The sequence below is a fragment of the Pristis pectinata genome, chromosome 3, assembly GCF_009764475.1.
Source record: "Pristis pectinata isolate sPriPec2 chromosome 3, sPriPec2.1.pri, whole genome shotgun sequence".
Lineage (NCBI taxonomy): Eukaryota > Metazoa > Chordata > Chondrichthyes > Rhinopristiformes > Pristidae > Pristis > Pristis pectinata.
In genome coordinates this window covers 132951821-132965668 of record NC_067407.1, presented here as the reverse complement: position 1 = coordinate 132965668, position 13848 = coordinate 132951821, and the positions used below count along the sequence as shown (strand labels likewise).

The following is a 13848-nucleotide window of genomic DNA, read 5'->3' as shown; positions in this document are numbered from 1 at the left end:
ATTGACAGTGTGAAGGACTATCAAAGAATACAGCGGGATATAGATCAGTTACAGATATGGGCAGAGAAGTAGCAGATGGAGTTTAATCCAGGCAAGTGTGAGGTGTAACACTTTGGAAGGTCAAATGAATGAGAAAGTATACAGTTAATGGTAGGCCCCTTAATAGCACTGAGGTACAGAGGGATCTTGGGGTCCAGGTCCATAGTTCACTGAAAGTGCCTATGCAAGTGGATAAGGTGGTAAGGCATATGACATGCTTACCTTCATTGGTAGGCGTGTTGAGTATAAGAGTCAGGAAGTAATGTTGCAGCTATATAAAAATTTAGTCAGACTGCACTTGGGAGTATTGTGTGCAGTTCTGGTTGCCCCCTTGTAGAAAGGAAGTGGAGACTGTGGAAAGGGTGCAGAAGAGGTTTACCACAATACTGCCTGGATTAGAGGGTATGAGCTATAAGGAAAGGTTGGACAAACTTAAGTTGTTCTCCCTAGAGCGTCGGAGGCTGAGGGGAGACCTGATAGAGGTCTTTAAAATGATGAGAGGCATAGATAGGGTAGACAGTCAGAATCTTTTCCCCAGGGTAGAAATGTCAAACGCCAGAGGACATGCTTTTAAGGTTAGAGGGGGGACGTTTAAAGGCGACGTGAGGGGCAAGTTTTTTTTTACACAGAGAGTGGTAGGTGCCTGGAATGGGTTACAAGGGGTAGCAGTAGAAGCAGGCAGTTTGGAAGAGTTTAAGAAGCTTTTAGATAGACAGAAGAAATGAAGGGAATGGAAGGATATTGATGGAGGAGGATATTTAGTATAAATTGGCATCAAGATTGGCACAACATAGTGGGCTGAATGGCCTGTCCAGTGCTGTACTGTCCTATGTTTAAAAACTAAAAGATAAAGCATATAAGGCAAAAGCTAATACAGTGGAAACTGATAAAAATACATTGAATAGCAAAAGGTGTCAAAACAGAAGGCAACAGCAATAACATTTGAGAAAGCAAAGAAAATAAAAGCATGGAAGTTATTTTATTACAAAAGAAATGAGCAGCACTGTGGCCCATTTTACTGTTCTCTTATTTTCATTTACAGTATTATTGTACACAATAATACTATAAATGAAAATAAGAGAACAGTAAACACGTTAAATAATTACTTTGCACCAATATTTACAGCTGAAGAGAATAGCATCCAAGACATCCTGATGAAATTAATATTGAATCAGGGAAAGAAGTCAGCAAAATTGACTTGTAAAGGGAATTATAGACTAATATCTGTGGCCAGAATTAGAATCTACAATTAATGATAAAGTGGCTGAACAGCCTGAAGGAGGACATGCCTGGCAATCCTGATAAAATTATACGAAGAGATGAACAGTGGAATGTTTATGTTATTGATATGCATTTCCAAAAAGCATTTGATCAAACTTTCAGAAGAGACTGCTAATTAGTCAGGGTATTGAGTTCAAGAGCCGTGAGGTGATGTTGCAGCTCTATAAAACTCTGGTCAGACCACACTTGGAATATTGTGTTCAGTTCTGCTCGCCTCATTATAGGAAGAATATGGAAGCTTTAGAGAGGGTGCAGAGGAGATTTACCAGGATGTTGCCTGGATTAGAGAGCATGTTTTAAGATATCTTTATTAGTCACATGTGCATCGAAACACAGTGAAATACATCTTTTTGCATAGAGTGTTCTGGGGGCAGCCCACAAGTGTCGCCACGCTTCCAGTGCCAACATAGCATGCCCACAACTTCCTAACCTGTACGTCTTTGGAATATGGGAGGAAACCGGAGTACCCGGAGGAAACCCACGCAGACACGGGGAGAACGTACAAACTCTTTACAGACAGTGGCTGGATTTGAACCTGGGTCACTGGCGCTGTAGAGCGTTACCCTAATCACTGAGGATAGGTTTAATGAGCTAGAGCATTTCTCTTTGGAGAAAAGGAGGATGAGAGGTGACTTGATAGAGGTGTACAAGATGACAAGAGGCATAGATTGAGTGGACAGTCAGAGACTTTTTCCCAGTGCGACAATGGCTAACACAAGGGTTCATAATTTTAAGGTGAATGGAGGAAGGTATAAGGGGAATGTCAGGGGTAAGTTTTTTACACAGAGAGTGTTGGGTGCGTGGAACGCACTGCCGGCAGAGGTTGTGGGGGCAGATCCATTAGGGACATTTAAGAGACTCTTAGATAGACACATGAATGATAGAAAAATAGGGGGCTCTGTGGGAGGGAAGGGTTAGATAGATCTTAGATAAAATGTCGGCACAACATTGTGGGCCAAAGGGCCTGTACTGTGCTGTAGTGTTCTATGTTCTAAATTTGAAGGCAATTTATTGATCTGGCTAGGTTCACAATTAATTGACTTAAATAGAGGTACACATGACTATTTCTTTAAATAATTAACAGGAATTCTATATAAAGTTCAAGTAACCTTCCATGGTAAACAAGAGCAATGGAAATCATTAACTATAATCAACAGAGCTTTGACTTTACTTCCACAGTGTGCCCCAACCATCCAGCCAAACCAGGTTATGTAAGTGTTATCCTGAATCGCAAACATCAGTACAATTCAATTCATCCATCACTTTCAAAACAAGTTCTATAAATCTCAAGAGCTTACCTTTGAATTCCTCAGGCATATTCTCCATAAAATCAACGAACAATGTCTGTAACTTCACAGCTAAAACAGGACAGCTGCCAATGATTTGATCAGGAGATCTGAAAATTTAAAATGCAATTACATATCAAGGCAGGTGAAGAAGTGACATCAATAACAGAAAGGAAAATTAAGCCATTTACCTGCTATACAGCATACTTTCTGAAAGAGCATCCATCACCGGCCCACAGATAAACTTAAATTATAAAGAAAATCTTGAATTAGTATAAAATTTCGAAAATGGAAAAGAAAGTGAAATAAGCTAGAAAGAACTAAAAGATACATAATAAGAACTTTCAAAGAATACATGATTTTCAAGTGAAAATATCCATGTGACATGTACTGTTGAAAGTATCCGGACTGGTTGCATCATGGTCTGGTACGGCAATTTGAATGCACAGGAACGTAAGAAGCTGCAGAGACTAGTCAACTCTGCCCAATACATCACAGGCACATCCCTCCCCACTATCAGTGGTATCTACAGGAGGCGCTGCCTCAAGAAGGCAACATCTATCATCAAAGATCCCCACCATCCAGGCCATTCTATCTTTTCGCAGCTACCATCGGGCAGGAGGTACAGAAGCCTGAAGTCCCACACCACCAGGTTCAGGAACAGCTACTTCCCTTCAACCATTCGGTTCTTGAACCAACCTGCACAACCCTAATCAATGCCTCAGTAGAGCAACACCATGACCACTTTGATTAATTTGCACTAAAATGGACTTTTTTTTGTTCTAATTGTGTTCTTTCTTGTAAAAATTGTGTAAAATTTATGTTTCATTTATGTTTTTCTTGTGAATGCTGCTTATATGATGCTATGTGCCTGTCATGCTCCTGCAATTAAGTTTTTCATTCCAGCTGTGTAGCTATGTATTGTGCACGTGACAATAAACTCGACTTGATTTGACCATTTCACTTGTTGCATACTGCCTTAAATACCAAGCTTGAATGTTAATTATTGAAAGTTCCAGCCACAGATGTAGTTTCTGAAATAGGATGCCAACTTTACCCGATACTGACCAGGATCACAAAACATTGATCCTAGCAGCAACATTCAGTTACCTGTATATGAGTTTTTTTTCTTCTTTCTGTTGTAGGAAAATTTAGATTTTTCACTTATTGATTGAAGCAAATTTCAAAAACTTACATCAGACAGTTCTTGAGTTCTGATTGAATATTTCGTGACATCGAGATCCAGGAAATGAAATAGGCCTTCTTTCATCACAGTTTTATTTTCATTTTGAAACATACGTTTATAAGCACAAAGGAGCCAAGATGGGTGGAAAAGTGAATTACCTAGGTGATATATAAATGCACCATTTCATTAATCAACTTCAGTAGCTGCTTTTCTTCCATCCATCTACGTAAAATGAAAAAAAAATTCTGAACCACAATAGCATTAAAATTTTAAATATGGCACACTTAGACATCATTCTTATCCTTGGGTGGTGGAGGGTTAAAGTCAGATGGGTAGGTCATTGCACATATGGAACCTGACCATGCGTCAGCAAAAAAATTAAATGCATGCCCAGATAGGTCACATTTAAAAACAAAGCAGATTCATTACAGAGAAAGATGGGCATCAACCACCACCATTGTTCACTAACGGGGAAATCTCTGGGACAGAATAGAGAGGCATAATTACTGTTCATAGACTATATTGATTGACACATTAAGCAAGCGTGACACAGAGCTTGGAATAACTAGTCAAAACAAGAATACGTTGCTATTTCTAAATCAAGATGTGATGTACAAGACTTCCAAGCAATAAACCATTTTGCTTGAGTGATACAAAAACACAGATACATGGGAAATTGTCCCCATAACCTAATGATTAGATGAGAGTGTGGATAGAAAACTAAAAGTGATCCAGAACCAGCTGTTCCCAATTAAGACATATTTACGAAAAGAAATCATGCAATATAATTAACATTCCATAGATGAATTTATCTGCTAACTCTCAGCACAGCTACCAGTTGACTTTAACCCTTTAATTTTCATTATGTATTTAGTTTGCTCCATAATAATTGCAATTGAAAATTATTTTTAAAAGTTATTATAATTGACACAAATAGATTGTATGATTATGCCTCTGATACATCCCCATGAAATGCACTTTCCATCCTACTTCTCAAACATTACCAAAGTACAGGTTAAAAAATGCTACGATAACGTTGTGTGCTAGGAACCAACATTGATCCTCCCTAACAAGTGTGTTTAGGACCAAGAACACAAACTGCCAAAACCTGAGCTGCTTCTTGTGTCTTGGACTATAGCAAAGGTTAAAAATATTGACAGATAATGCAGCGAGAGAATACAAGTACCACAAGGTGTCACAGTCACCTTTTTCATTGGAAACAGTGGTATCCATTAGGCTCTTAAGCCGTGGCAAAATTGGTCTTATGACATGAACCTAAGAAACAAAACCAAAGAATTGTCATGTTAATTTGTCAATGGAAACATGAAAAGCAAACCACTTTCGCTAAAATTTCACTATCATTTTCATTGTGCATATGTATGGACATCACTTGTTCCAGCCATGAGACTGACACAATATCAGAGACCCACAGCTCAGAAGCAATAATAAAAAAAAACAACCAATGTAAGAAGTATCTTTCAACATACAAAGGCACTGTAACAAAGTTTCAGGAAACAAAGGAATCCATCAAACCCTCCAGTTAGTGCATAATCTACACTCTTTACCACAAAGGGTTCTTGTCCAATTCCCTTTTGAAATGCTCCAGGAATCTGTTTGTGGTAATCTAATACAGGGGGTAATGACTCATTGTTCAAACTCCATGTCCAACCTTTGCATCATTTTTAAAACCTCAGTTAGATTTCCTGTAACCTATACAAAATTAAAACATAGAACACTACAGCACAGTACAGAGCCTTCGGCCCACAATGTTGTGTCGACATTTTATCCTGCTCTAAGATCTATCTAACCCTTCCCTCCCACATAGCCTCCTAGTTTTCTATCAAGAAAATCTATAAAAGACCAAAGTCTGGCTGTCACATTGGTCATCCAGGGACCATGAATGTTACATGCCTTTAATGATATTTCCACTGGGACCCCCAAATTTCTCTTCTTGCCATATCATCTTAGTGAATACATAAGTATCCCGATATCAGGGAAGGTGAAAGTACTCTTATTAATGTAAAGAGCCAAGGTTCACTTGCCCAAATAGTCTGAAAGGTAGATGTCATGCAGGTATTCCTCAAATTCATTCCTCAATACCACTGCTTCACTCATGCCGACACTACCCAATTTCCAACATCAACAATATCCAATCCGGTTATATTTTGCCCAGATGAACTGGAAACCTCTTATGTCAAGGTACGCCCTTCCACAATGTCTACATTTCAACACTTCTGCTGTCTCTATCAGATAAGTTCTTTGGATTACTGTTTTAATTAGTTCAACACAACATCATTGGCCAAAGGGTCTATTCCTGTACTGTCTGGCAGGGCAATATAGAGAAGCACGTGAATATGACTTTAAACCTGAAATTTCATTTTTTTTAAGCTGTGGTAGTTTTCAGTGAGATTTGACATAAACCAAGCATGAATTACTCACTTGATTTTCTTCCAATGTCTCCATAATTAAAATATAATTTTCCCATAATTGTACAAGTTGTTTGCTTTTTTCACCCAACCACCAGAAAAGGCACGAATCTAAAATAAGAATGTTCAAATTAGGATGAAACTTAGAAATTCCCACATTTGCCTCAACACTTAGACCAGACATAAAGGAGAAACATGCTTTTGCAGGTCAGGCAGCATCTGTGGAGAGAGAAACAGAATTAACGCCAGGTCGATGACCTTTCACCAGAGTGAGGAAAAAATAGAAATCAAGCGTGCCGAGTTGCAGAGAAAGTTGGAGGGGGCGGGAGGATTGGGCAAAAGGAATATCTGTGATAGGGCAGAGACCAACAGAGACTTTTCAGTTTCATTTAACCCAGACAAATTTATCTTCAAATGTCAAGTTATGCAACTTATTTACCCTTGTGGATGAAAATCTAGTGGTCTTTAAATGTATAGAGGGTTCCAATAATGCTCTCACCCAAGCATATCTGCCACCATAGTACACAAAATGTTTCCTTTTTTCTCAGGCAACCTGTCAGGGTCAAGGATGCCTTGTGTCCCTTCTATTTCTGAGGGTTCCAAGGTAGGTGATGAGGGCAATGTGAAACCTGCAGAGTATATAACACGTGCAGCACATGGTGCTTGACGGGGCAGGCAGGAGATGGTTTGGGATGTGCTGTGATACGTCTGCCATTTACATGGGCTTCTGTACACTCCCAAAGGAAGGAGGTTCTCAGCTCCACTCCAAATACTCCTATTCTAAGTGTTCATGAACCAGGGATACCCAGGATGGGAATGTTACACTTTCATATGGAGGATTTGAGAACACTATCCACCCTTTAGCCTCTTGTTGTGATGAAACATTTTGCTCGTCTTGGGAGTCTGGTGTTGGGTATGCTACTGCCTACAAAGCTAATGGAGTGCAATTGGAGCCATGATGTGGTTGTAGGCCTGGGAGAGGATGTTGATATTCTTTTATTCTACAAGTGGATCTGGAGGATTTTGCAAAGGTAGCATTGGTGGTACCTCTCCAGTGCTCTAAAGTGCCTTCTACAGGTGGTCCATGCCTCAGAGGCAAACTGGAGGCCAGGAACCACAAATATCTGGTAGACCATCAGCTTGAAGGTCTCGATCTTCAAAAATTCTTTTCTCAAATGGCCAAAATGCTATACTAGCACACTGGAGGCAATGGTGAATGGTGGTGGTGGGGGGGGGAAGGGGTTGGAGCAGTGGTGGTGTTATTCCATGGAGGCAGTTTGACATGGGACCTGTGTTCTACATATGTTTAAGTCACACACTCTCATATGCTGATGATGAAGACTTTAAGCCCAGCCTCAAAATATGTCTAAACACCAGCAGTGTCTGCCTAATGCCATTCAAAGACCGAGATTCCAGTGACCTTACCAACTAGCCTGCAACCAGCAAGTTAGGTTTATTAAACGATTGAAGTTGAGCACCCTTAGTTCTGGAATGGAAGCATCCCATGCCCTGTAGGTTGACACCACTCCAGCAGGATGCTTGTTGAAGGCAAAGTGTAACTTTGAAGCAAGAAAGACTGAGAAGAGTGTTGGGGTAGTGACACAACCTTGCTTGACATAAGGCTGCAATGAGATCAAGTCTATTGGGTCTGCACTAACTCAATGTAACTGCACTGTGTAATGAATTGACCTGCACGATCAGTATGCAAGATAAGTTTTTCACTGTACCTCGGTACAAGTGACAATAATAAACCAATACCAATATTGTGGGTTAACATCATGGTTTGCAGGCCATCACATGTCAAACCTAGAGTGGACATAACTTTGAGAGCAGCTAAATTTGAAAAGAACATGGCAGTCCCTTTCAAATAATGGAGTATGGACATATTAAAAAGATAAGGATTCAATGCAGGGGGGAAATGGGTTTTCACTATTTGTCTCCAGTCTGCTTGAGTAGTTAACTGTTCAACATTTCAGTACTTTGTGTAAATTAATTTGCTTAATATAATGAAACATAATAACCCAGAGAGTATAACCCTTGAGATCCTGTTCTTCAGTTTAGCTTTAACACCTAGTACTTTGCAAAGTGAGCATCTTCATTATCAATCCCAACACGGACCCACCCCCCTTTCCTCCATAATGTCTTGCAAGCAAACTCAGGATCACATAATCAAAGAAAGATTACATGACCACATGGCCTCCTTCCAAGCCTATGCCAGCTATAAGCATGGGCATCGGGCTTTTCTCACTCACCTGCTTCTCCATATTGCCCTGAAAATATTTTCTTTTCAAATGCTTATCCCAGTTTGCTTTTAAACACCACTATTGAATCTGCCTCCCCTATACCCCTCTTGTAAAGCATTTCAGCATCTGGGCATCACTGCCAAAGACAGCATTTATTGTCGTTCCTAAAGACCCTGAGAAGGTAGTGGTCAGCTGCCCTCTTGAATCACTGCTGGCTTTGCAGCAAAGGAACTCCCAATGATGAAGGATTGGCGACACATTTCCAAATCAGGTTGGTGTAGGACTTGGAGGGAACCTTCATCTTGGAGCTTTCCTATGTGGCTGCTGTCTTCTTGGTCACGGATTTGGGATGTGCCATTGGAACAGACAATTGACTGCAGTGTATTGTACAAAGGTATCACTCTGCAGCAACTGTGCACCAACTGTGCACCAGTGGAGGAGGGGATGAATGTTTACAGGGGCTGCTGGGTGTCAATCATGCATACTGCTGTGTCCTGGGTAGTGACAAGCTTCTTGAAGGTTGTTGGAGCTGCACTCATCCAGACAAGTGCACTTTGCAGATGGTGGAAAAGCTTCAGGGTATCAGGACAAGTTATTCATTGAAGGATACCCAGCCTCTGACTTGTTCTTGGAGCCAAGGTATTTACATAGCCAGTCCAGTTGAGTTTTTGATCAGTGATGACCCCCAGAACATTAATGGTAATGCTACTGAATGGTGAGTGTAAGTGATTATGATTCTCCTGTTGAAAATGGCCAGTGGGCCCAGGATATTTCACTCCCTGCTGTGATGTCTTTGGGCTGGGATAATTGACCTCTGAAACACAACCATCTTCCTTCGTGCAAGCTATGAGGTGAGATTAACTTTACATCATGGCACATTTGACTGAGTGTGGTTTGCCTCCAACCACTGAAACTTTTTTTTGAGGCAAATTGACTTTTCTTTATTATATACAGGGGCTCCTTGATGGCACGCTCAAATGCTGCCTTGTTGTAAAGGTCAGACACTCACCTCATTCTCTGTTTATGTTGTGTAGCATGACAATCAAGGCACTGGTGAGGTCTGGAACCAAGAGGTCCTGGCAAAACCCAAAATGAGCATTGGCGAGTCAATGACTCACTGAGCCAGGGTTGATCCCCCTAGCTTGATGGTAATGATAGAGTGAGGTATACATTGAGCCACAAGGTTGAATATTGTGATATTTCTGATGTTGTGATGGTCCATAACACCTCACGGATCTCCAGTTCTGGACAGTCAGATCTGTTATGCGTCTATCACATTCGGCTTGATTGTCATGCTACACAACACAAACAGAGAATGTCTGTGGTGAGTAAACAGATTTTTCTGTGAAAGTGGACAGGAACAGGCAGATGGAATGTAATGTGGTCATTCATATTGCTGCACCAAAGATAAAAGCAGAGGTTTTCGTTCAAATTGTAGTGGATAAGGAAATCCGATTTAGGTGGCCTGAAAGCACATACCACCAGGTTCAAGGACAGCTTCTGTGATAAGACTATTGAACGGTCCCTTAAGTACAATAAGATGGACTCTTGACCTCACAATCTATTTCATTATGGCCTTGCACCTTATTGCCTGCCTGCACTGAACTTTCTCTGTAACTGTAACACTTTATTCTGAATTTTGTTATTGTTTTCCCTTGTACTACCTCAGTGCAATGTTGTAATGAAATGATCTGTATGGATGGCATGCAAAACAAAGTTTTTCACTGTACTTCCGTACATGTGACAATAATAAACCAATTTTATTTATGAGGACTTTACAGCAGTAAAGATGACTGTGCAATTATAAGGCCTTGGTAAGACTGCACTGAGATTGCCTTTGCCTAAAATAGGACATACAAGCCATCCCTGGGTTAAGAATGCCCAACTTATGGACACTTATGAATGAGCTCCCATTAAAATTATAACATTCAAAAGTCTGACGTATATACATTCATTCCTACAAATGGCAGAATTAGTTTCCTCTCTCTCTCTCTCCACTTTTTGAAATTGCTCATTCTCATCAGTCTTGTGGTATTGATGTCATTAATTGTAATACTGTCAAGGTATGGTTACGATATCAAGCAATCTTTGTGCGTTTTCCAACTTATGGACAAAAATCAACATATGAATGTCTAAAAGTGGAACCCATTCATTACCCAGAGACGACCTGTATTTGCAATAAAGATTTACCAAATTTTTTCCTGAGGTGACAGGTTTGCTGTATGAGATTGAACAGATTGGGTCTATAATCTCTACAGTTTAGACAAATGAGAGGATTTCATACACAGAACACAGAACAGTACAGCAGAGGAACAGGCCCTTCAGCCCACGTAATCTGTGCTTAGCATGATGCTGATTTAAAATGCACATCTGCCTGAACATGGTCTATATCCCTCCATTCCCTACCCAGTCATGTGCCTGCCGAAATGCCTCTTAACCTTGCTGTCAGATCTGCTTCCACCACTTCCTCTGGCAGTGCTTTCCAGGCACCTACTACTGTGTAAAAAAAAACTCAAATCTTCTTTAAACTTTCCCCTGCTCACCTTAAACCTATGCCCTCTAGTTTTTTTTGACATTTCCACCTTAGGAAAAAGACTCTAAGTATCCCATCTATGTCCATCGTAATTTTATAAACTTCTTTCAGCGCACTCCTCAGCCTCTGACACTCTGGAGAAAACAATCCAAGTTTGTCCAACCTCTCCCTATAGCTAATAGCCTCTAATCCAAGGAACATCCTAGTGAACCTTCTCTGCACCCTCTCCAAAACCTCCACATCCTTTCTGTAATGCAGCAACCAGAACTGCACACAATACTCCAAATGTGGTCTAACCAAAGTTTTATACAGCTGCAACCTGACTTCCTGACTTTTATACTCAACACCCCTAAGGCAAGTATGCCTTATGCCTAATTTACCACTCTATCTACTTGGTTTGCCACTTTCAGGGAGCTATGGACTTGCACCCCAAGATCCCCATTTCTTTGAAACTTCCAAAATTACTACTGGCTCCACAGGGTGTATGCAGAGATCAATAGTTTTTTGGATATTAAGAGAATCAAAGAATCTGGGATAATGCAGGAAAATAACATTGGGATAGATCAGGCGTGATCTTGATGAATGGTGGGGCAGGCTTGAAAGGCCAGTTGGCCTAGTCTTGCTCCTATTTCTTATGTTCTTACAGCTGTTCCTCACCCTCGCATATAGTGGGTAAGATATGACATTATTTACTCAATCCTTCCACAAAGGACACCGTGAATTACCAAATTCCTGACGAAACAGAGGATTTTGCAGATGACAGTACTGACTTAATGTTTGAATGGCTTCCTTCTATGGCATTCCGGGACAGTGAGATTCCCTTCCTGGATAGTCTCCTCCCAACAGGTGCTCTATGGTCAGCAATCAGATGAAAAATTCATGCTTATCCTCATGGATAAGTACAATAACATCCCTCTTGGATAATATCCACAGATGCAGAGGAATATAAATATTACATTATGACAGAGCAGACTTTTTCTGAGCTGCAAATGCAAGAGTATGTGGACAGCAAGACCCTTGAGTAAATGCATTTACGGACTAGGAATAGATTATTAGACTAATAGACTATGGACTAGGACTATTGCATCCCTTCAATGACACTGGGTCTGCATAAAACAGCACAATGGGTGAAGTTTTAGGTTATATTCAATGCCTCACTCCACCAGCGCCTTGATAGAGATGGGCGATTTCCCCATTCCATTAAATTGAACAGGGGCCACTGTGTCTACTGATGGCGTTGCCACTTACACACTCCTTGGACTGTCTTTACCTCTCACTGCCTTGGCAAAGCAGCCAGCATAATCAAAGACCCCACCCACCCGGGTCATTCTCTCCCCTTCCATTGGGTAGAAGATACAGGAGCCTGAGGGCACATACCACCAGACAAGGTCAGCTTCTACCCCACCGTGATAAGACTATTGAACGGTTCCCTTATACGATGAGATGGACTATGACCTCACGACCTACCTTGTTGTGACCTTGCACCTTATTGCACTGCACTTTCTCTGTAGCTGTGACACTTTACTCTGTACTGTTATTGTTTTTACCTGTACTACATCAATTGGCTCCGTACTAACACAATGTAACTGCACTGTGTAATGAATTGACCTGTACGATCGGTATGTAAGACAAGCTTTTCATTGTACCTCGGTACAAGTGACAATAATAACCCAATACCAATAAGACTGTTACTCGTTACAAGAGATGAACTAGTCATCAAAATACCGTATTCGCTCTGACACTCCAAGGCGAAGTCCCTTTCCAATGCATTAGAAACATCCACCGCCCTGTTCAACAGGTACAAGGCTCTCTTGCGAGTCGTGTTGTCCGTGTGCACCAGTCCCGTCTGCACCACTTTCCAAAACTCAGTACACGTCCAGAGGTCGAGGCTGCCGGAGGGCGAGAGCGAACTGAGTAGCAACAGGAGTCTGGAGACGCTGCCGGGGAACTCCCACCGCCTCACCCGGTCCCAGACATCCCGCATGGTCAGGCTGCCCTGCTCCAAGAGGGCGGGGATCAGCCGGCTGGCCACCCCGGCCGCCACGCTGTCCTCGCCCACCCTCACAGCGGTCAGGGCCAGAGGCAGCAGCAGCTCGCCGGTGCCCGGGTCCCGCTCCAACACCAGAGGCCACAGCTTCACCAGCACCTCGACCACGACGCGGATGTCCGAGTACCCGGGGCCCGGGGAGGAGGCGGCCCCGCTCCGCTGCTCGGTGTAAGCCCGCAGCTCCCGCAGGCAGGAAGCGGCCGCCCGCTCCAGCAGCTCCGGCGGGGCCAGCCGGCAACAGGCCAGCAGCAGGCGGCAGAGGGCGAGCGCCAGCCGGCGGCCGGCCGCCGCCTCCTCCTCCAGCCGCACGGCCCGCAGCAGCGGCAGGCACCGCTCCTCCGCCAGCCCCCGCAGGCCCCGCCACTCCAGCCCGAGGCCTCGGGCCTCCAGCTCGTCGAGCAGGAGGCGCAGCGTCTCCACCCGGCCGGCGTCCGGCTCCGCCTCCCAGCACCACCGGCACAGCTCCGGCAGCATCTTCGGCGGCTCAGGGCCGAGGCGCAGCAGCAGATCCACCACCAGCCGCGGCTCCATGCTCGCTGGCGGGGACCCAACAGCCGGACGGACCGCCCGTTCACTGGGAGTCACACTCTCAAACGACCGGCGGGAACGCTTCCGGTTGTTGCAGCGGGAGGGCGCTGCAAAACTAAAATACCGCAGCTGCTGGAAACCTGAGATCAATGGCGAGCTGTTGGAGTCGGGTTGACAGCATCTGTGGGACGAGAAACTTTGTTTTCAAGTCGATGCTCCCATCACCAGTTGTGGTTCCTCAAGCTGCAAAAACAACAAGAAGTAAAAAGAAAAGATATC

At 42.8% G+C, this 13848-nt stretch overlaps 1 protein-coding gene across 5 annotated transcripts in view; it reads right to left on the bottom strand.

Moving 5' to 3' along the window:
• Positions 1–13592, bottom strand: part of tarbp1 (TAR (HIV-1) RNA binding protein 1) — a 161228-nt gene extending 147636 nt beyond the window's left edge. For 3 of the 5 annotated variants that reach the window (XM_052013185.1, XM_052013186.1, XM_052013188.1), the window contains exons 1-6: positions 12720–13592; positions 6232–6329; positions 4998–5067; positions 3802–3950; positions 2798–2850; positions 2619–2716 (exon numbers count right to left, since the gene is read on the bottom strand). In XM_052013185.1, the coding sequence (XP_051869145.1) occupies positions 2619–2716; positions 2798–2850; positions 3802–3950; positions 4998–5067; positions 6232–6329; positions 12720–13572 (1321 nt within the window). In that variant the 5' untranslated portion in view covers positions 13573–13592. The remainder of the gene's footprint in view (positions 1–2618; positions 2717–2797; positions 2851–3801; positions 3951–4997; positions 5068–6231; positions 6330–12719) is intronic. The other 2 variants (XM_052013187.1, XM_052013189.1) reach the window with 2 other exon arrangements.
• Positions 13593–13848: the final 256 nt, after the last annotated feature.